General features: G+C 42.0%; 1 protein-coding gene and 1 non-coding gene across 2 annotated transcripts in view; one reads left to right on the plus strand and one right to left on the minus strand.

Moving 5' to 3' along the window:
• Positions 1-4,810: 4,810 nt before the first annotated feature.
• LOC103180420 (pappalysin-1) overlaps positions 4,811-22,708 on the plus strand; it is a 196,019-nt gene continuing 178,121 nt past the window's right edge. Inside the window, exons 1-6 of the mRNA XM_007896253.2 lie at positions 4,811-4,981; positions 7,970-8,091; positions 8,194-8,272; positions 9,399-9,465; positions 10,771-10,825; positions 19,747-19,855. Coding sequence (XP_007894444.2) covers positions 8,011-8,091; positions 8,194-8,272; positions 9,399-9,465; positions 10,771-10,825; positions 19,747-19,855 — 391 coding nt within the window. The 5' untranslated portion in view covers positions 4,811-4,981; positions 7,970-8,010. The remainder of the gene's footprint in view (positions 4,982-7,969; positions 8,092-8,193; positions 8,273-9,398; positions 9,466-10,770; positions 10,826-19,746; positions 19,856-22,708) is intronic.
• trnav-cac lies at positions 16,421-16,492 on the minus strand. Its single transcript has one exon. It is a non-coding gene; the product is annotated as a tRNA-Val (tRNA).

Below are 22,708 nucleotides of genomic sequence, written 5' to 3' on the forward strand. Positions count from 1 at the left end.
GGGCTTGAACCCACAACCTTCTGACTCGGAGGCTGGCAACTGAGCCAGGCTGACACATGATCGTGAAGATGATGCGGTACATTGCTTGGACTTTCCGAATTGTACATTTGGTCAAGGACTTTTGATCTACTTTGGCTCTCGCATGGCTGTGCTCACGCTCGCTGCAAATTAATAAATTTAGTGCTCGTCACTGCGACTTGACTTTGCCACAGCCAGCTTCGAACCCAGCTCAGAGCCCACATGATCCGAACGACATGGGTCTTGAAGTTTGCGAGTGATGTCATTACTGGCAGCTTCAACGCGGTCCCAAGTGCCTTTTTAGTCGGTGAGAAAGAAGTGTACGGCCTCCAAGCACTTTAATTTTTCAGCTCCAGCTCAGGGAGATAGACAACAGAACAGAGATTTTGAAAAGATGTGATGTGATGTGAGCAGAACCTCCAATGTAGGAATAAGGTAACGGACCCGTCTTCACCAGCTAAGCTCACTCCAGGCACTCTCACTGATGTGATGTGACAGGCACTTTTCAGTAAGTTTGATCCTTTCAGTTTTATATATATAATATATATGTGTGTGTATATCCACACACGTGCATGTGTCAGACACATGGTTCGAAATAACACTTTGTAGACAATCAAAATGTTTATTGGATTAAAAGTATTTTTTAACACAAGTTTTTAATCTTTTCAAATCCAAAAGGAAATCAACAATGTCTTTAAAACAAAGAGCGAGCACTGTGCTGAACTGTAACACAGTTGGGTTCCGTCGAGCACGTGCAATTGTGAAATTGAAGTTCAAGCAGTTTAGGAAACTGCTGGTAAACACCAACTATACAGCAATGTGGAGTGGGGGAAAATTAGGATCAAATTAAAATCCTTGCGTTTAATTCAAGCGCCTTTCACATCTCAAAGCGCTCAGCAGGATTTACTGTAATAATGTGCCACAGACACCCATGAAGGGAATGATCAGTTTTACACGGGGGATTATCGGTCAGGACATTGGGAAAAACTCCCTTCTTTTTTCCAATAGTGCCAAGGCGTCTCTAACGTTCACCTGAAAAGGCACAGACACGGCCTCGGTTTAGCATCAAGTCTGAAGGACGGCACCTCTGACAATGTAATGCTCCTCTCAGCACTGCATTAGAGTTTCAGCTTTGACTATGTGTGTCCAAAGTCTTGACACGAGGCTTATACTGGCTACCAAGCAAGCCAGCCTGACACACTCCTCCAGCTGGACCGAGGAAAAAGTAACAAACGCCCAGCATTATTGGTCTGAGCACGTGCGTTTTGGCAATCAACATTTTTAATAACATTAAAGTGCTCCTTTCAAAGTTCCTCCGTTCAATGTTGACGGGACTCCCTGGAGATGGTCTTTGAAAGAATAATGGGAGAAATGAATTAAATTAAATCTACAATGGTTAAGCAGAGACAGTCAGACGTCAAAGAAATCAGTTCACCTGATAAATTATAGTTGACAGGATGGAAGTGAGTCACTCAGGATCGGTGAAGAGCACACATGAATTCTTAAACCATTTTTTCACAGTGTAAAGCATTTATAGTGAACTTTCGCAGAGTGAAACTTCAATGATGATACTGTAATACCATAAGAACCGTACAATACCATTGCCGATAAGTTACTTTGAAACTTAGTGACTCACTTTGTGGGCAAACAAAATAGGTGAAATATGCAAGTACAGTCCACACGCCCCTGTTTACCTGGCAGCAAGTAGGAAGCCGGTTGTTAGTCGATTGGTGGACTGTTTTTCGGGGGAAATAATCTCTTTAAAAAAAAATGATCATTCGATCCACGACTGTTTGTGGGGACGCTGCTGTGCGCAGTTGGTTGCTGCGTTTCGCCCATAAAATATACAGTTAATTCACTTTACAGTATACTCTGCAAAGCGCTATCTCAAATGCGAGGTTTATTATTATTATTATTGCCACTATCTAACTCCTTGGACTGCTAATGGCGTCATCCAAATGTTTAACTGCGGCACATTGGGTGGGGGGACTTTTCTTAGCAATAGGTTTGGAAAGCCAAACTTGAAATCATTGGAAGTTTCCTAAACTTGGAGATTGGAACAGGCTGTTTTTTGGATCTCAATTCGTTTACAGGGGAATTAGGTTTCAACACCTGTGTCAAATAAAAATAAACTAACACTGAGCCATTGGAAAAAAAAATATTTGGAAATCATGTCCAGAGTTAATGCTTTCTTATGAAATATTAGCCACGGCCCTGTATAAAAACAATCGAAATACCCAAATAGAGCATCGGCAACTGAACACTTGTGACGCTCTAGTCAAATTTCAGCAATTAACCCTTAGTTACCAAGTAACGCATAAATATTGCACAAAAAGCATCAGCCTGGCTCAGAGGATAGCAATCTTGCCAATTTTTATCTGGAGTTAGAAGCCTGTGGTGTCAAGACCTGTACGGTGAGATTGAGTTAGCAGTTCCAGACTGACACTCCAAGGGTGCATTGCATTGTCGGAGGTGCCGTCCTTCAGATGGACTCAGGTCAATCTCAGGTCCTCTTCAGTTGGACGCTAAAGATCCCACGGCACTATTTGCCCGGTGTTCATCCCTGGCTGCCAATCTCCCAGACAATCTAAACACCAGAAAGATGACAGCCAATTTTATTTGAGCGATTGGTGACCAGAACCTTGTTGCTTGACTTTCTTTAACTCTCTCTATATATGAAGTGAATTTCCTTCTCTATTGGAATAGTGATGTGGGGTCTTTGACTGCTGCCTGAACAGCTGATGGCACCTCCAGAAATGCAGCGCTCTCCTCGGACTGAAGTGGACTATGATTAGCTCGGAGTAGGGATAATTCTCATCCGCAGATGAACGCAATTGGCAGGTACTTTTTACATTTGTACAGTGTAATGACACGTAGCTAACCGTTCCGAAAACCGTTCCAAGTGGCAAGCTCACTTTCATTCCGATGGGGTTCAGCCTATTTTGACAGGTACTATTAACCTGGCTGCCCTCTCGAGCAGACCTGGGAGAAAACGCATTGTACCAAAACAAATATCCATCCTCCATTTCAAGTAAAACACTGAGACGCTATAAGAGACTTTCCCTATTTAAAAAGCTCTTCCGCTGCGCCGCTTGTCTCACTGCGAGGATTAACGGATTAGATAGCGGTGCGGATATGCGATGATTTCTCCCGGGATCCCTTAATAAGGAAACCAGGAGTACGTTACACCGAGTCACAGGAATACTGCTCCAACATGATCTACTTTCAGAGTTCCCATGGGCCGGAATGATGTATTTCAGATTTCAAAATCAGAATCCCACACCCGTGTTCCTTGGTATAAAGTGGAGTCCATATTGATTAGAGCACTCGCCTCGCAAACGAGAGGCCCTGAGTTCAAATCCTGGATAGGGCGAAAGCTTAGGCAAGTTTCCTTAGTCCACACACACGCACACCTCTGTTTGTCTAGCAGTAAGTAGGAACCCGGTTCAAGCGTAGTGGTTGGGTTTTACGTTGTCGACTGCCTGACAGGCGGGTTAGCACAGCTAAGACCCACAGACAGCAGTGTTGCAGATGGCCAGAAAAATTGGTGTCATCAGGAATGTACCTATTTCTTTGCTTGCAATGGAAGCCCGATGTATTTTTTTGCGAGCATGCTTACCTAAAGGGTTGAACAAGAGGCCATCACATTGAGGAACTGACTGCTGTGAAAGTGGGAGAAAGAAATAAATAGAAGGAACATGTCTGTGGGCTTCAACATTTCAGATTGATTTGCCCATTAGAACTTGAATTCAGTTGCGGAGCTCCNAAAAAAACATGACACGGGGGAAGAGCTAAAAGGGTATATTACACACTGCCAACAGCTATGAGGTCTGTTCTTTTCTAGGCCTTAATTATTCTTTTAATGGTATGCGGCAGCAATGATGTGTAGCTACTCATGACTTCATCAGCTTTAGGCATGCTGACATCTCTGTTTAATGTGATTTTTCCCTCCCTCTATTGAAAGCGCGGGCCACTTCATTAAGACAACGCATCTTGAAGGAAATTGTTAATGTCAGCCTGATCCACGTTCCCCCTGATCCACAACGCAATGGTGGAGATTTTAGTTATTCTACCTCTGCACAAACACACACACACACACACTTTCTCTCTGGAACTGGATCCTGTTGTTATAAAATCCATTCTCTTGCGTGTGAGGGTGATTGAAGCAATATGGGTTTAATGCTGAAGGCTATTGCAGCATTTGAGATGGAAGGTAGTGGGGGGGAAGTGGGGGCTGGGAGTAGAGTTTACGGTACGATGTGTGTGATAATTATCACCGGTGACAATTGCCACATCACATTATACTGCAGATTTGCTCCAGTAAATCAGGTTTACCAAACATGTTTCCTTAACACAGAGCACTCGGCCCTATCCCAATTGGTAAAGTCAATCTAGAAGTAGGTCACACTGGAGGGGAGTTGGGTTGGCAGGAGATATCACCCCAACCCCTCTCTCCACCCCCCCAGGTGATTTGAAGAAATAGTTTCTGTGACTTGGAATCCCTTTAGAAATCTTATGTACGAGACCTTTGAGGTATATTTTAGTTGGAGAATCGGATTGATAGAAGGCTTGGGTTTCGAGGGGGTTTCAGGGCAGTTTGCCAGGGAATATGAGGTGTATGTTAAGAGGTTGCAACAATTCGTGTTTCAAATCAAGTGGCTGAAGGGGATTCTGAGTTAAGGAAAACTGAGAGAAGCACAACATGGGCTTGTGTGTGAGGTGGGGAAAAGAGAGCAAGGCGGGGGTTTGGGTCGTGTGGCTACACTACACACATTGGAGTCCGAAGGTTTATGAGTTAAAGCTATAAAGCTGAGTGGATGTGAGTCATGAGGCCCGGCAAAGTGAAATTCCTGTCGGAGGGCTGTGAAGATGTGAATGAGGAAGGAGGCCAGGCTGAGTGCGTCCAAAACTAACTTACAATCCTAATCAAATTACCGAAAAAAACGACGAAAACAGCAGTAAGGTATGAACTCCTGCGTAACCTGCTCAATAGGGAGAGAGAGAGAGAGAGAGAGAGAGAGAGAGAAAACAAAGGTCAAGAAAGGAAAGACTTTCAGGCGCAAAGAAATCTGGGTATTGAGGCAACACAGGAAAATACGTCCTGGCCAATACTTTCCCCAGGTATAAATTCCACCGTTCTCTCTTACCACTTTGTGGCTGTCAGTGGGGACGTCGGTGCACAGAAATTGTCTGCCACGTTAGCCTACAAAACAGTCCCTACACTTTGCAGTAAATCCTGTGAAGCGCTTTAAGATGTTCTCCTGATGTGTAAAGGAGTTGTATCAAATGATAGGATTATTATTATTATTATTGATTTAGGAATTCCCCCAATAATAATAATAATAATTCTTATTAGTACTATCTTCTTTGGGTTCCATTTAATGTGTTATCAATTTTCCAGATTATTTACAGGGCCTATACAGAGACACTTAGCTGTCATTTTGCCCACAAAATATACAGTCAATTCACTACTTGTGTGAAGTGCTTTGAGACGTCTCGAAGACGTGATAGGCGTTATATCAAATGCAAGGATTATTATTATTATTATTATTATCCACGCATGAATTTACTAAGAGCCATAGTCTGAACAGAACAGAACACTTGACATGACACCTGCTTTGTACATCGCACCCTGTTTGAGGCCTTTTGCCATTAAGATAAGTGAACCAATGCTCATGTCCCCTGTGGAATACTGTGAGAGGGGCCCCTGCTCTCTCATTGCCTCGATTTATATTTCCACTCTTCCATTCTTTATTCCTGAGCATCCATTTCTGGCGTGCAGAGAGAGAGATTGAATTAAACTAGGATATTGACTCTTAAAACAGGGAAATTGGTGGAAGACAAAACAAAAGGACTTTTTTTCTGACAAACGGAACCATTCCCTGAGCCCAGCTCTTGCCATTGATACTCTTCCGCTTTTGCAGACGCTCTTAATTCTTACGCAGGTGTCTCTGTTCCCGTGTTGGGGTGATGTCTTGCTACATCTCTTTAATGCGGATGAAAAAATATAACGCTTAAATGGGATGGAGCGCCTTTCACGTCAGGAAGGTGCCTCAAAGTGCTTCGCAGGATATGCTGTAGTGTGAAGTGTTGTGACTGTGCATTTTGAAACCATTCGGACAGAGCAATGCCCCACCAACAGGCATTGAAGTGAACGACCAATTTTATGGGTGGGGGGGCAATTGTTGACTGGGACTCCGGGCGTAAACTCACTTCCCTTTTCGAATAGCGCCATGGGATCGTTTAAAGTCCCTCTAAATCGGCGCAGGCAGGACTTCGGTGTAATGTCTCGTCAAAAGGACGGCACCTCCAACAATGCAATGCCCCCCCCCAACCCCCACCCCAGCAATGCACTGGACTGTGAGCTCTGTAGTGTTTAACGATAGCTTTCATACCCCGTCCCATCGGGCATTGGTAGTCTGACAGGTGAGCACAGCTCCATCTCTGTTCTGTGATGCAATAATCTACCCGGTTAAGATCATAATACTCCATATTGATCCACTTAGAAACAGTAACCAACACAAAGCAGCATGACTGAAAGCAGGAGCACCATTACACAACACTGGTCTTTTGCACTCTGAACTATAAATGCATGTTAAGTCATAAAGCACAAACAGAAAAGAAAGCATGTTACTACAAATCATTTTGTCACTTTTGTTGAGTTCTGGTAAGTAAATGGTTTCTTTTAACAGCTTTGTAGTCTTCTCAAAAAAACAGTGCCAGCCAACTTTATATTTTGGCCCTGTTAGGTCTTGAGTGGTTAAGCATATCATTGAGACCCCTTTCAGCTCGGTCGTTCACTAACTTATTTTTTTCCACTCAACATGTTTACCAACATTTTCAGCAAAGGCTGTTTCCCACACTAACTGGAGCATCTGGGCATTGATCTGTTCAACTCATCCCCCCCCGCCCACCCCTTCCATATACCTGGGGAAGTTTACAAGATTGTTATTCAATTCCAAGCTTCCCATGTTATCGCGAGAGACCCCGATGGTTAAACTGAAGAGATGTTAAATTGTCATCTGCCCTTCTAGATCGGACTGTGCCACACTCAGTCACTCTCAGTTTAACATCGTAACCAAAGGATAACATATCCAAAAATGCAACACTTTGTGCATTGGAGTGTCAACCTTGACTGTGACGCCCTTCCTGCCCTTGACTCATGAACAATAAATAGTCACTAGGCCAGGCTTTAAGTCGGTCACACTCTTGTTCTGAATCAGAAGGTTGTGGGTTCAAGCCCCAAGTTGGTAATTTGAGCAGTGACAAGGCTGACACTCCAATGCCCAAAATGCTGCATCGTTGGATCTTTGGTTAAGATGGTAAATTAAGATCTGTTCAGATAGACATTCAGGAACCCATGGGACTTTTTGAAAAGAGATGGGAGATTCTCCTGGTTTCCTGGACAACAATCCCCTCAGATAAAATCGATCACTCACTTCATGACTGTTGGTGGGATATTGCCGTGTGCCAATCCCCCCCCCACCGCCCCTCCCCGAAACATGAATTTGTTAAATTTTGATTAAAATAATTTTCTTTTTAAACACGGAGGCGATTCAGCAAATGAGATGGAAATGGCACAGGCATGATGGGCCAAATGGGCTGAAAAAATAATGTATCTGCTTCTATGCTTCGAAATGTGAGGCCAGGAAGGAAGTGAGTTGCATATTGGTTATTGCAATCAACAATTTAACACAAGTCACGATTTATCAAATGGACAGAATGTTTTACAGCGTTAGTCATCATTTGGGGGGGGGGGGGGGGTGGTGTTCGTAGATGTGAGGGGAAATTATTTCCACCCCTTAAAATACTTGTAACTCATTCATCCCAGTCAATCTGCAAGAAAAAAAAATCAATACCACTTTTAGTTCTTGGCCCCACCAGTGTTTTAGACATTTGCCTAATTCCTTGCAATTCTGATTAAACTTTTTTTTTTACACTTCATTTTCAGTACTTTGCGATGAACAAGATCTTGAGACGCTCCGAGATGAAATGAACAAAGACGTAAAAGAGGCGCGCAGCGAGCTCCAAAACATGGAAGCGGCAATCGAGGATTATATCCGGAATGCTGAGGTGGGTTTTTGTAAAGGAAGGAGCTTCCTGAATGTGTATTAAAACGTGCTCTTAAATGTCTCAACGTTTACCAATTCTTTCCTCTGTTTCCCGACATTTTAGCAGAGTACAGAGGCATCGGTAGACAAGGAGTTATCAAAAGATGACTTGAAGGAAGAATTACAGAAGCTATTGTTACAAGGTAAAAAGTAGAAGTCTTGCAATTTTAAAGCATTCTTTATAGTAATAATAACAATCCTTGCATTTGATATAGCGCCTCGTCACGTCGTTGAAACGTTTCAAAGCGTTTCACAGAACATACAGTGAACTGACTGTATATTTGGGGGGCGGTGGGGGGGGGAATTTGAGAGTCACGTTTGTGCCTTTTGCCATTAATCACGTCTTAAAGGAATATTCATAAAATGCCACCCGACTAGATTTCTGATGCAAGATTGTGCTTGTGCCTATCTATCATTGATCCCCTCATAAATTTTCTCCATGCAATTTTTTGACATCTTTGCTGGACAGAGTTTCAAAGAAATTCCCCCATTGTTTCCCTTCAATGCCAATTTACAACAACAACTTGCATTGATACAGCTTTCTTGACGTGGAACGGGCGGTGGGTGGGAGGTGGTGAGGAAAGGTTGGTAGCCATAGATGACTGTGAAGAGGCAGGTTTTCAGGCAGGACAGATAGAGAAGGGACAAGACAGAGGGTTAGAGGGAGAGAGGTTGCGGAGGTTTGGGGTGTAGGAACTGAAGGCTAAGCTATTGATGGTGGAGTGGAGAGGGCGGGAGGACTTTACACCATCCAAACAGGTAGACTTGCAATCCCTCTCATCAGTGAAGTACAAGAAAAATGAATAAATCAGACAGTGCTGATAACATTTTTATCTCTGAATTGCTTTGATTTGTTGTGTTTTGTTCAGCCTAGCATGGTCTTGGAAACACCTGGCTTTAACAGCAATAAGGAATCACTTAATCTGCTCTTTTGTCAGATTGTCAGGTAAAAGTCATTCAAAAAAAATTCAGATGCAGTAATTACTATGAAGAGAGAATATCAAGACCCTTGAAACCAAATCACTGTTATGTACCAATAGTATTGACTCATAAGAGCAACCAACAATGCAGTGATTGCTCCACTATATTCTACCCTTGAACATTCCCCTGCTCTAGACGTAACTCCTATCCTTGTAGCTGTATTGGCAAGTGTTTCCTTCTGTACCTCGTTTCCTTTATCCCAGAACGAGGCCGCTGCTGAGAAAAAGGAGAGAGGGAGACAGAGAAATGACCTAGATCACTATACATACACAATATTTTTTTTTCCAGCTAATCTCCTCTCCTCTTGTCCTGAATGTGCTGAGACACTGTTCCCAAGGACACCAGCAAGCCTCCGGTATGTGGCCATTCTACCTGTGTGAGCCCAGGCAGTGAGTAGTGGCAGGTCGTTCAACTGTGGGGAGGCATTGCAAGCCAAGTCCCGTCCTATCCTCTTGCACCTCTAAACATACGTATTGTAGCAGCTGTACATAAACAAACAGCAAATAAGCCAAAAGGCAAGGGGTAAAATAAGGATCTTTCCCAACAACAAAGCAATTGGACCCATGACAATTTCCGTTAAAGTCATGCCATTCAAACCTTGTCCTGTATCGTATGGAACGGGGGCAAGTTTTGCTAAGCGTTGGGACAGGCTCAGTTTAGCTGTAAGAGAGTCAGTGTTAGTGACTCCCTTTTGTAGGTCCAAGCTACTGAACGATAGCACACCTCAACCTTATTGACACCCAGCCCCAGCATGAACTCCTGGCTGTATAATTAAGATGACTCTGCACTGAGACTTGTCTGGTTGTATCATGCGAGTTGATGTATATCGAGCCATTTCATAATGACTGGTTATGTTCCTTCCCAACAATTAGAAATGTCATGTAGGAACAGCACATCTGAGTAGTTACCTTGTTAAATGGAATGATGAGAAGCACAGTAAACACAGACTTAGTCACCAGATCATAAATTGAATCATATGGAGCAAGAGCAAGTTCTGTTTGGTGTTCGACAGACTCAGTTTATCTGTGATAGTTATTCAACCCAAGTTTTGAGATAGATCAGTTCAGTTCAGAATTCTCCAATTGGTAAGGAATCTTGACTAATCAATAGGGAATTGACATCAACATCTGCCTTCTATACTGGCCTTAGACCATGTGGCTATTTTGTGTGTGTGTGTGGGGGGGGGGGATGGGGGGTGGGGGGGGGGGGCTGGTGGTGTATCACACAATATAGAAGGTATCAGTACATATTGCAGCCGAGCAAATTTACATTCCTGACCCTAGTGGCCCCCGGCTTCTCAGAAGACATTGAGATGTTCTTGTTTGTGAAGGAAATATATCAATGCAAGTTCTTGTTGTCTAAAGACATATAGAGAATCACTCATCTTATCCCCTCTGTAATTGCATGAAGGGCGATTTGGATGATGACATCTCCATCTGAAAGCTTAACATGCAATTCGGTTACTTACTGCAGAAATTAGAAGGAGTGTCGGTCATGTATTAAGTTTGCATTCAAATCAGTCAAAACATTAACTAATTTCCTGCTGTTTTTCTTTTTTTTTCCTTTGCAGAATTTGGCCCTTGTGACTGTAGCCAGGTGGCAAAAGTGTCCAACTGGAAAGTTCTCGTAACCATCATGTCCATTATCTTTGTCTTTTTAGTGGTGGGGAATATCATCATACTCTGCGTTCTGTTTTCAAGGGCAAAGAAAGCCTGGTAAGTAAGTAGCATCAGAGAGCTCCCTGCTTGTTACTAGTTACAAAAAGATATCAATGAGAGCAATTTTGCCTTCCGGAGCACATTTTACTTCTCCAGTGAAGGTCAGTATTAATAAGGTTAAGGTTAGAGCTTTTGTTTTCTCTCTCGCTCTCTCTCTCTCTCTCTTTCTGGAGATGAGACAATTGGGCCTCATAGAGGTGTTTAACATGATGAAAGGATTCAATAAGATGGACGTTGATGGGGCTGCTTTTCCCACTTGTTGGTCAGTCCGAAATAAAGGGGCATCAATAGAAGGTAGGAGATCTGAATGGGATCCGAGACACTATCGTGCACGAAGGATGCTATATACATGCAAGTTATTGTTGTTGTTGAGTTTGGGAAGAACTTCTTCATGTAGAGAGTGATGCTAACGTGGAACTCACTACTGGAAGTTGTAGTTGAAGGAGAAAGTAACTTTTTTTTAAAGTGGAAACTCGATGCGTACACGAGAGAGAAGGGGACCGAAGGGAGTTAGGAGAGGATTGGAGTATAAACACAAGCAAGGACCAGTTGAGCCAAATGGTCTTTTTCATACTTTCACACTGATCAATCTCATTGTATTTAATGAGCAAATACCTTACAAATGAACTAAGCATTGCAGTACAAAGTGAATATTTTCCATTCCAAAGGAAATAGTAAGTGCCTGGGTAAGGGTTTTAATAGAAAAAGCTTTTTGCCTGGAGATGTTGACTTCCTAGTGAATGCTTTGTTTTTAATCCTTTGAAGCCTTTATGGTTTTGAGAATCCACGACATCCTTTACCGTTCACGACAAAGGGCAGTGAGCGCGATACTTGCGAATTGTCGCATGATTCAACATTTACCTAAACCGATCCATTCATATAAGCAGTTCCACTTTGACGCTACTCTTGCATGACATTGAGTGACGACCAAATAATGGACTTGTGGTGAAATGAATAGGGGGAAAAAAAATTGCAGCTTATAATTTTTTTTACAACAGAGTCTTTGAAAACAAAACTTGCCTCATTAACAATCCTTGGCCCAGCACCATGGGCTGAAGGGTATTCCAGTCGCTGTCGTGTTTACTGTGTGTAACTTTAAAACAAAACAATAAATAATGACATTTGTAAAGAATCTCATTACAAACCTAAGTTGAGTTGAGAGCCACTAGGGTCAATGGCACAGATAACAATTGGAGGTCACAAGCAAATGAATCATAGAAATTTCAGGGTATCCTATGATAAACATAGGCCCACTGTGTAAAATTATACTGGCGACAATTTCATCTTGAAGAAACCCTAGATTGAATGTTTCGAGAGAAGCAGTGACTTAAATGAAGCTCGCAATACTCTGGGGGTGAGAACGGCTTGCACTTTGGCAGTACCTTTATTTCAGATTTGTGTAGAACACGAACTGTATAAATAGCAGCGGTGCGTCTGAAGTTACTGAACACAATGCTTATTCTGTTAGTGAAGGAGACTTGTCAATCCATCACCATGTGACCTTATCAGCAATGAATAACAGGGGAAGGGGAAAGGAGGGAATGTGCTATGCGCTAAGATAACCCGTCAATCGCATTAACCATTTTCAGGAATTTCCTACACTATATTTGTTTTCTTAAGTGGCTCATATTTTTTTTAAAAAATGTATCTTATCTACACGAATTAGTGTATGTATTCATATGGTAATAAACACGCTAGACGTCCATAAAGCAAGCATATTTCGATTTCTTATTTAGAGTATAGATTTCAGATACCAATTACATTTGTGTTAAGGATAATTATTGAATGCAAAAAGATTTGATGGAAGCACCCTTAAGGTACCTGCATGCGAAACATTGATGACAAAGACAGTGATTTGGCTAAGAGCTGTCGTCATAGAGGTAAGAATCATGGAGTTGCTGCTTTACGTTGCGACTTGTTATTGAGGCGGTCATGAAGCAAATAGATATCCAGCTGAAAAAAGACATCTTGCCAGGACTGGAGAGATGTCAGCCTGGCTCGGTTGGTAGCACTCTCGCCTCTGAGTTGGAAGTTGTGGGTTCGAGCTATAAATCGGGACTTGGGGCTCACACCATCTAGGCTGTCATTCCAATCTAGTGCTGGGGGTGTACTGGATTGCTGATAGTCCTGTCCTTCAGTTGAGACAATAAACCAATGTCATGTCTACCTGTTCAGGTGCAAGTTAAAGATCCCATGGTTCTACTGAAAAAAAGAATAGAGTTTCTTCCGGTGTCCTGGCCAATACCTCCCCCCCCCCCCCGCAAAACACCGATAAATTGGATGTTTGCAGGTGTGTAAACTTCCTGCCCCAAAATACACAGTAACTACATTTTACAGGAAATCCTGAGAAGCACTTCAGATCCTATTTGTTTGCGCTTATCCCCATGATATTGTTACTAATATTTTTACCTACTAACCCTAATCTCACAACAGATATGTTATTTCAAGAATTTGAAGGTGCCCTTAATACCTCTCCGCTCCCCCCCACCACCCCCACCCCCAACACCCAGACTAGGTCTGGAAGTATTCACAATTATGTAAAACACTCATTTTAGTATCAGCAGCAGCGGCAGCAGTAGGTAAATATCTTCTGGTGAGAGATTTATCTTTGAAATATGGTGCTTCCTAAAGTCAGGAGTACGGGCCGTAAGAGATTGATTGCGTATTCTTTTGACTTATTCGGAGCATGACTTCATTGGAACATTGTGTTACGAACCACAAAAGAAACACAGTGTCCTGTTTCCATTCTGTATGGATTAATATATCAATATGTCCAGAGATGAGAAAGAAAGAGCGTTCTTTGGATCTGAAAGTAGATCTTGGGATCAGTTGAGATGAAGGATTGAGAGAAGTTATGGTTCTCAGCACCTTCTGTCAACTGAGCACAAACAACTCAAAGTGACTGATCTGGGTCACACATTTTCATTTCTGGTGAACATGCAGAAATGTCTCAGAGGGGACCTTATGAAGCATAACTTTTTTTTGAATGGGATTGAGGAAGTAGATGCAGAGTAATGCTTTCAGACAGAACAAGAGGGCACAGGTACTGGGTTGCAAAGCAAATCGATCCTTCGGATGAGATGTTTAAACAAGGCCTCATCTGCCTGTTCAGGTAGACTTTAAAGATCCCATGACATTGTTTGAAAAGAGAAGGGAGTTTCTCCCAACATCCTGGCCAACAGTCCCCCAGATAAAATTGATCATTCACTTCATGGCTGTTTGTGTCACGTTGTCATAGGCAAAATCAGGTGCCCACTTTACTTACGGTTATACAGCCACTCTACAGTCAATCCTCTGTAGCCCTTTAAGACATTGTCCTGACATGAAAGACACCATCATCAGATTAATTTATTCTTTATGTATTTTAAATGTTTACGTATGTAGCATTGATGGTCAGATCTTCATAAACAGAATTGCGCTGACAGAGAAATCAGAGCACGAGATTTCAGCATGTGGACATGGATGAAAGGCATGAATCGTTTATCCCAATAAATATCTTTGATGCAGGGGGGGAAAAAAAAGTTTGAAGGTGCATCGTAAATCTAAGGTTCAATTTTGGTGAATCACTTTGTGTCTACAGTGCGTTTTCCTTTAGATCCGATGTGAGTCATTGAGTCCACATTTGGCACGTCTCAGGAGGGTGAAGTCAGTGAAGGATGAGTCAAAAGCAAATCACATTGATGACTCAATAGCAAATTTGATCTACTTATCAATATTTGGCTGAATGTGACACTGCACAGAAACCAATTTCCACCCACAAAGCAGAGTGCAGGGTTTAGACTGGCGCGAGCTGAGCCTCAATTCTGGCAAACTTTGTTTTGGTGGAAATCTATTAGAGACTTAATTTGCCCCGTGAAGATAACCCTGTGTAGGGGGAAAATGTTGCACACAATTTCAGGACAACTTACTTGCCCACTCTGCCACTTGTTAAATCCCTGTATTTATTCATAGTCCAACATTGAGCTGAACAGGAACAGGTTAGAAGGTGGATGGGTTACAGCTGAACAGGGCTGGGACCAATGTCCTCGCAGTGCTGTGTTACTAGTGCTATTGGGAAGGGTTTAAACTAATTTTGAGGGAGGCGAAGGGAATCAGGATGTAGCATCAGAGAGGAGAAACAAGTTACATAGAGGGCTGGGAGAGACGAATAGCAATGTAATAAGGAGCATTCCAGAAAAAGGAGGGATTGGACGAGGGAGAAATGCAGAGCTGACTCAGTCGGGCTTGGACTGCATGTGCGTAAATACATGGAGTGTGATAAATAAGCTTGGTGAACTTGCGGCTCAAGTTGCCACATAAGGCTATGATGTAGTGGCAATACCGGAGACTTGGCTCAAACAAGGGCAGGAATGGGAGCTGAATATTCCTGGCTACAATGTATTCAGGAGGGATAGGGAGGAAAAATAGGAGAGGGGCGGGGGTGGGAATATTGATTAAAGACATGATTACGGCCCTGGAAAGGGTCGCTGTGCTGGAGGGTCCAAAAACAGAATCTATTTGGTTAGAGTTAAGGAGCAGAAAATGAGCTGTTACTCTGTTAGGTGTGTACTACAGACCTCCAAATAGTGGGGAGGAGAGAGACGAGCAAATCTGTAGCAGATTTCAGAAAGATGCAAAACCTATAGAGTTGTGATAATGCGGGACTTCAATTATCCTAACATAGACTGGCAAAATAACAGTGTAAAGGGCAAAGAGGGGGAAGGATTCCTTTCTGCATCGGTATGTTTCCAGGAAGGAAGCAGTGCTGGATCTAGTTCTGGGGAATGAAGTGGGGCAAGTGGAGCAGGTTTCAGTAGGAGAGCATCTGGGCAACAGTGATCACAACATCATTAGGTTTAGAGTACTTATGTCAAGGGACAAGGAACAATCAAAGGTGAAGATACTCAACTGGAAAAGGCTAATTTCAGTGAGTTAGAAAGGGACCTAGGCAAGGTGGACTGGAAAGAAAGATTGGCAGGTAAAACAGCTAACGAGCAATGGGAATATATGTTCCCGCTCGAAGCACTGATTGCAAGTCTAAGGCATTCTGGAGCATTTGCTGGACATATAACTCAATCAATCTCAAAAAAAGTGAACTGGATCAATATCAGACAGCATTATATTTTCCTGGATGACATTTGCACAGATATGTTCTCTCCAATAAGAGTCATCTAAAGGCTTTTTCCATGTTGACAGTTGCGTGCCAAGAGACAGTGCCAATTGGAAACTTATATTCAGTCTCCTTCTTCGTTACTTCAGTAATTTAATGTTAAAAAATATATAATTATCAGACCTTATAGATCAGATACAATGTTCTTTACTGCCGCTAGGACACCAAGCCCCAGAAACAAAAAATTAAAATGATAAAAGATTTTTTTTTACTTATAATAATAATCCTTGCATTTGATACAGTGCTTTTCATGTCTTCTAGACGTCTCAAAGAGTTTCATAGAATATACTGTAAAGGGAATTGACTATATATTTGTGGGCAAAACGCAGCAGCGCACAGCAGTGTCCCACAGACAGGATTGAAGTGGCCAATTTTATTAATGTTTTTTTTCTTGAGGCATTATTATCAGGCGTGTGGTGGAGTCAGGAAACTTGCCCAAAGTTTCGCCCTGCCGGGAATCGAACCCAGGTCACTCGCTCGTGAGGCGAGTGCTCTCACCACTGAGCTACAGGACTCACCAGCTGCTTATTTACATCAGGACATTATCAAATATTATAGTTTACTTCGAGGAAAAGTAAATGAATATGTCAGTGTTCGGAATAGACCAGGGCCTCTCCATATATATGTACTTCAGGAAATATTCAAACAAAAATGAAGTGTATTAAATTTCATTTTACATTATATGTCCCATTTTTGGCAGATTCGATTGTACGGTCGTAGCACTGCGCAGCACAGAAGGAGGCCATTTGGCCCATTGTGACTGTGCTGGCTCTCTGAAAGAGCTCTCCACTTAGACTTGCGCCGTTTGATATATTTTCTTTGAAATAATTGTGTAATTCCACTTTTAAAACTATGTTGGGTTCTGTTTCAGACAATATTTTTGGTAAGTCATTCCATGACCTAATAACCATCGTTGTAAGAAAAATACATCTCATTAATCTCTCTCTCTCTCTCTCTCTCTCTCCTTTTGGTCCATAGAGTTACGTAGAGCAATACCGTATGGAAACAGGCCATTTGGCCCAACTAATCTGTGTATACTCCACACAGACACCCCACCTCTCCTATTCCCCTCACTATAATCCTCTATTGCCTCCTCCCTTGGGTAGAAGTCACGTTTCCTCTTAAATATATTGATGCTCATTGCTTCGACCACAGCTACCGGCAGCGAATTCCACATTCTCACCACCCTCTGAGTGAAAAATTTCCTCCCTCTTAAACTCTCCTGGTTAGACTACGACTGGCTAATTTATCTTTTTTCTCCACCAACTCCTTTTTTTTTAATCTTGGCAAGCCTTGCAATTTTTAAAAAAAGATAACATTAAGTAAAACCTTGTCAGTTAACAAGCTCACATATCAATCCCTTACAATGAGGAATGTTACAGTGCAAAAAATGTAGTGATCCATAGTCTTTTGTGAGGAGCAGATCAGCATTGCTGATGTTAATTCGACATTGCGAATTATTCCAACGACCAGAAGGACAGAGAATACAAAGTGCTGCTCAAGAAGTGGGAGAATTACTTTCTTATCAATTAGGGTGAAAATTGCTTCTCGAGATGATGCTCCGTTTTTTTTTGTTCATTTGATTTATTGTTTTGAATGCGGCGTCAATGCCAATTAGCCAACCTCTGCATTTACTAAGCGATGCTTTAATAGATGTGATGAATTAAAACACGGATCTTGGCTGAAGCATCAATTGAGGCAATCAGCAAGGTGCAGACCTCATTTTAATAAGTCAGACATAGGTTCCCTCCGACTGAGACTGCCGCATTAAAACTCATCGTATGCAGTAAATTGAATACGGGCCTTAATCCTTACACTCAAACTTGCTCTTAAGAGTTGTGTGAATCTATTATGAGCAGTTGATCTATCATCCTACACTAAGGATGCAATTCTGGATTCTTTTAAGCGCTGCATTTGATTGAATCTTCGAAGAATAATTTTGAATCCTGGCACTTGATTTAAAAGTGGGACATGAACTTTCATAATTAAATTAATTAGAACTAAAGAAGCCGTGTTTTAATTCATCAGTTAAGGCAATCGAGACACAGAGGATTAAGTAGCAGTCTGATGCCTGTGGATAATGAATCACCATTGATCCTACTTACTGAAAATGAACTGTTTAGAACCAGAGGGTTTGGGTTACTGTTTCCTTTGAGTGAAGTGATCGTCTGTTTACTGCGAAGTGTAGTGACTGGGTGTTTTGTAAGTGAATGTAAGTGTTTTGTAATTTGTGCACAGCAATGCCATGAAGAGAATGACCAATTTTATCTGGGGGATTGTTGGCCAGGACAGGGCAAACAGAAACTCCCTTCTGTTTGTAAATAGCACCATGGGATTTTTAATGTCCACCTGAATGAGCAGACGGGACCTTGGTTTAACATCTCACTTGAAGTACGGCATCTCCTGCAATGAAACTGACTCCCAGCACTCCGCAATGTCAGACTATGTGCTCAAGATCCTAACGGCACTTATTATTATGGCACACTACTTAAGTCATTAATGTTCCTCTTACATCAAATCATTTCCGTAAAAAGACATACATGTTTTTTGGCTACTTCCTCCAGAGTGCTTGTGGTTAAATGCATGTGCTCTTTTTTTGCACTTGTCTTCTGATGTGTGTTGGCAGATGGAACACACAGAGGGAAAGTGAAATTGGATAAGGCTACATTGCATGAGGCAAGAGTTGTCAGTGATCCATAATGGAAGCTCTGAGCCTACCCAGCGAATGATTGTCTGTGATAGGAGAGCATCAGTAAAACATGCACTGGAAGACCCAACAGTCCTGTCTCATTAAGGTCAACTGCTTTACAGCTCAACATCCACCTTGTTCCTGCCCATTGCAGCGCATGATGTTGCTGATATCACTGTAGTCACTGCTGCTATTTGAATGTAACATTACAAAATAGAGGCTTACGCAGAGATCAGAAGAAACACACATTCAAAGTACCAGCATTTTGGATTCACTGAGTCCATCATTGCAACTTGGAAATGGAAAGCCAAGTGGATAGTCGGTCTAGATTCTAGATCCATCTCAAGGGGCCATTGCGAATGTAATGACTCTGCACAAATCCTGAAGGCTCTTTCCTGGTACGGGTAATGGATCATTTATCAGGGGTGTTGTTGGCAAAAAGAACCGAACAAATCAGCTTGATGCTTTAATTGTCAGGTTGCCAGGAAGGGTGGTAATGGCCAGGAAACTGGGACTCATTCAACAAGCAGCTTGATTCTGTGATGGGGGAAAGGTAGGGCGTGTGTTCTGGAAGGTTGAGATCGGACGGGCCGAAGGTGCCTTCATCATCCAAACAATCTTGTGATGTTGTGCTTGTTCTTTGAGTTCCACTACTGACATGGGGTTTGAACCCACATACGTGAGTGTGAGAGCGTGAATGTTTAAACACTCTGGGACGCTACTCGGTGTGAAGGGCGCTATATAAATGGAAGTTGTTGTTGTTACTTGCCACGAACAAACGCAAAGCCATCTCTGTTTGCACTAAGCTCAAGATTTTTTTAGGGTCAGATAGTCAACTGTAAAAAGTGGATTTTTGAACAAATGAATACAACAATATATATATCAGAACATTCACACACGCCATCTATTTCTGGAATCTATCTCCATGTGTAGATGGGATGCATGGAATTTTCAATTTGGTTTGGATATTCTTAAGCACAGAGATGGTTTCCGCATGTGTCAGACACCCGGCTGACCACACATGCCATGCCTTGTGAGTAGCAGATAGCAATCATTCAAACTCTTCATTTTCCTTTTCAGGTAAAACAATCTAGAGAAGAGGGTATTCAAGAGTCTCACTGTGCTTCGCCAAATAAAATGTACATGAATGTTTATTTTCCAACCAATAAATATGGCACTATATCATCAGGTTTGTATTGAGTGTGTGTTTACATATGAGAGACGAAGAGAGAGTGAGGGAAAAAGAGAAATTCAGATAGCATTCAATTCCAATACACTTTTAGGAGTCCATTTGGATTCTTTGTAAATTATATTTATAAAGTTAATATTATAAAAAATTGGGCAATTTCTTAATTTTAAAAGCGTTACTTTAAACTGAGAGTGGAACATTATGTCAGTTGTTACGCAAACGTCTAAATACAATGCCTATTTCATCTGGGCTAATGTTACTTTAAAAAAGTAAAATAATATCCGACAATTTTGAAAAATCCAACCCACTCTTTCCTGGAGATGCACCTCCCAGTCTCTATACCCTCCCAGTCTCATTTTACCGCAGTTCTGAAAAGTTATATGTATTATGGAATAATTGAATTCAACTAATAGCAAACAGATAAAGATCAGAAATGCCCACACCAGCTCACTCAGAATATACCTTTTCACATAATTAATGAATTCATTCGTTCACTCCACAAATCATTTGCAAGACGTGCACAGGGACAAGGTGCTATGATAATTTACCAGTCAGAAGACGGGGAAATTAATTCATTTTTGTGGGTGGCAGCAAAACAGCATAAGCATGTCTAATGCATTCTTCGACAGTGATATCACCAAATGTTCGATTACCCACAATTATAATTTAACAGGAGGCAATCAGGGGGTGTAATGTCACACAATCCATTAGCTGTTACTGCTCTGCATATCAACCTACCATGACGTAATGGCAGTCTATAGTCTGTTTAGTGCTGTCATCTTCATTGTGCACCAATACGAACAGACACACCCCTGCCCCCCTCCCCACCTCCGCCACACACACACACACATACACACATACACACCTCCCCTCGGACCTTATTGAATAAAACTTGTTCAAAGTGCTTCAAATGGCAATAATAATGTGACTCGTCCCTGCAAATAATCTGAGTGTGAGCTTGCTATTTGGTGTTTCCAGAGAATCGGTTACTATTCTTTGAAGAATGTAAATGCATTCACTTATTTCTTCGGCTTTCCATGCGACTCTCCGCCTCGCCTCTTGTTGGGGTGTGGCTGCACTGCGCTGGAATATGGTTCCACCCAACCGGCCATTGTTTGTGTGTGAGCGTTTGCCAATAACCGCCGGCAAGCCACTCGATTGTTGAGGGCGTCACAGCACAGCCTGACTTCTCCCCACCCGGCTGACACACCCGCACATAACCAGCATAGGAACCCTCCCCGACCCTCCACACAAACCCAGTCTGAGACCGGCAAGCTGAACACGGACTTGAAGCTTACTATTCTTAAGCAACCATATCCAGTTAGGTCTTCGTTGCCCAGTGAAGGTTGTAGGGTGGAAGGAGGAGAAAAGGGCAGAATAGGAAATGCAAGCTTAGAGCTGAGCATTTGACTGGAGCTCAGTAGTAAGGCTTCATAAAGAAAAAAAAGCATGCCTATAAAATGCGATAATTACAGTCAATAAATTCAGTTGTTATTTTGCGGGACGCATTTAAATTGACCATCAAGAGTAGAATTATTTGCTTGGCTCCAACCCATCGTTGAGATGTGGTTTAGAAAGGCGATAAACTGATAAATTATTGAAATGGTTTAAGAAGGGGTTGATTAATGGCTACTCTATACTGTATGTAAATTGACCAAATATTGTGGGTTTCGATGCCAAGGCAGCAGAACAACAGGGCTCAGCTACAGTCAATTTCAGGACAGAGATAAGGAATTGTTTCTTCAGACAATTGTTTCTTAAGTCAACCTTTAGGGTCCACGACCCTTTGTCAGAACAGGATCGTGGACGAAGGGTCGTGGACCCGAAATGTTGACTCACTTTCCTCTCTCCATAGATGCTGCCTGACCTGCTGAGTCTTCCCAGCCACTTCTCTTTTTGTTTCAGATTTCCTTCATCTGCAGTATTTTCCGTTTAGGAGTTGGATGAATTTTACTTTTATGGCTGGATTGGGGTATCCAGACAGAGTGGTTGAGGTTGGGATATTGGATTCCTTTAAAAAAAAATCCTTGATACCGTAATAGACAGACAATACTGACAGTGGTATTAATGGGTGGGGTGGGGGGTTAGTTTGAGCCCACATCAGAGCCTCCACTCACTCAGATTGAATGCATCTGCTTCATGACTCCAGCAGAAAACCGACAAAACTCATCTAACAAATTGAATGAGTCAAATGCCTCTTCGTACACCTAATAGCCATCTAATCTAGTTTAAAATGATGACTTCCGCTCTTCCACCTTGATATAATCCATCAGATCATTGATCTGGTTTACTGTTATGGGAGGTGACATTTAATTTGATCATTTCCCATAAGCCCATTTATGTTGCAGCTTCAAAGATAAACTCATTTTGTCAAGTCTGGGACTTGCCGTTGAGCAGCATCTTTCAGGATCGCCAAGTCTTGTTGTTCAAAGTTATAATTTTAAGCAATTTTTAATTCAAAAGCATCCCCAAAGTCTGTTAATTGCATTACACCCCGAAGCAAAGATCTACATTAAAGATCCCATGACTGTTTAAAAAGAGAAGGGAGTTTCTCCTGGTGTCCTGGCCAACAATCCTTCAAATAAATTGTTCATTCACTTCATGACTATTTGTGAATTATAACTCTGTGCAAATGGGCTGCCGGGCATGCCTAACAATAAAGTCACTACACTTGACAATGATTGATTGCTTGTGAATCACTTGAGATATTCTAACAAGGCAGACGCTGCATCAAACGCAAGGACGAGTGTGGGATTATTGTAAATGTCTTTGAATTCAATCGGTGCCGCAGTATGTAATTAAAACAAACACAGTGCACTAAAGTGTGACAGACTTTCATTTCTTTTAACATTC

Source organism: Callorhinchus milii, unplaced genomic scaffold (genome assembly GCF_018977255.1).
Source record: "Callorhinchus milii isolate IMCB2004 unplaced genomic scaffold, IMCB_Cmil_1.0 Scaffold8, whole genome shotgun sequence".
Lineage (NCBI taxonomy): Eukaryota > Metazoa > Chordata > Chondrichthyes > Chimaeriformes > Callorhinchidae > Callorhinchus > Callorhinchus milii.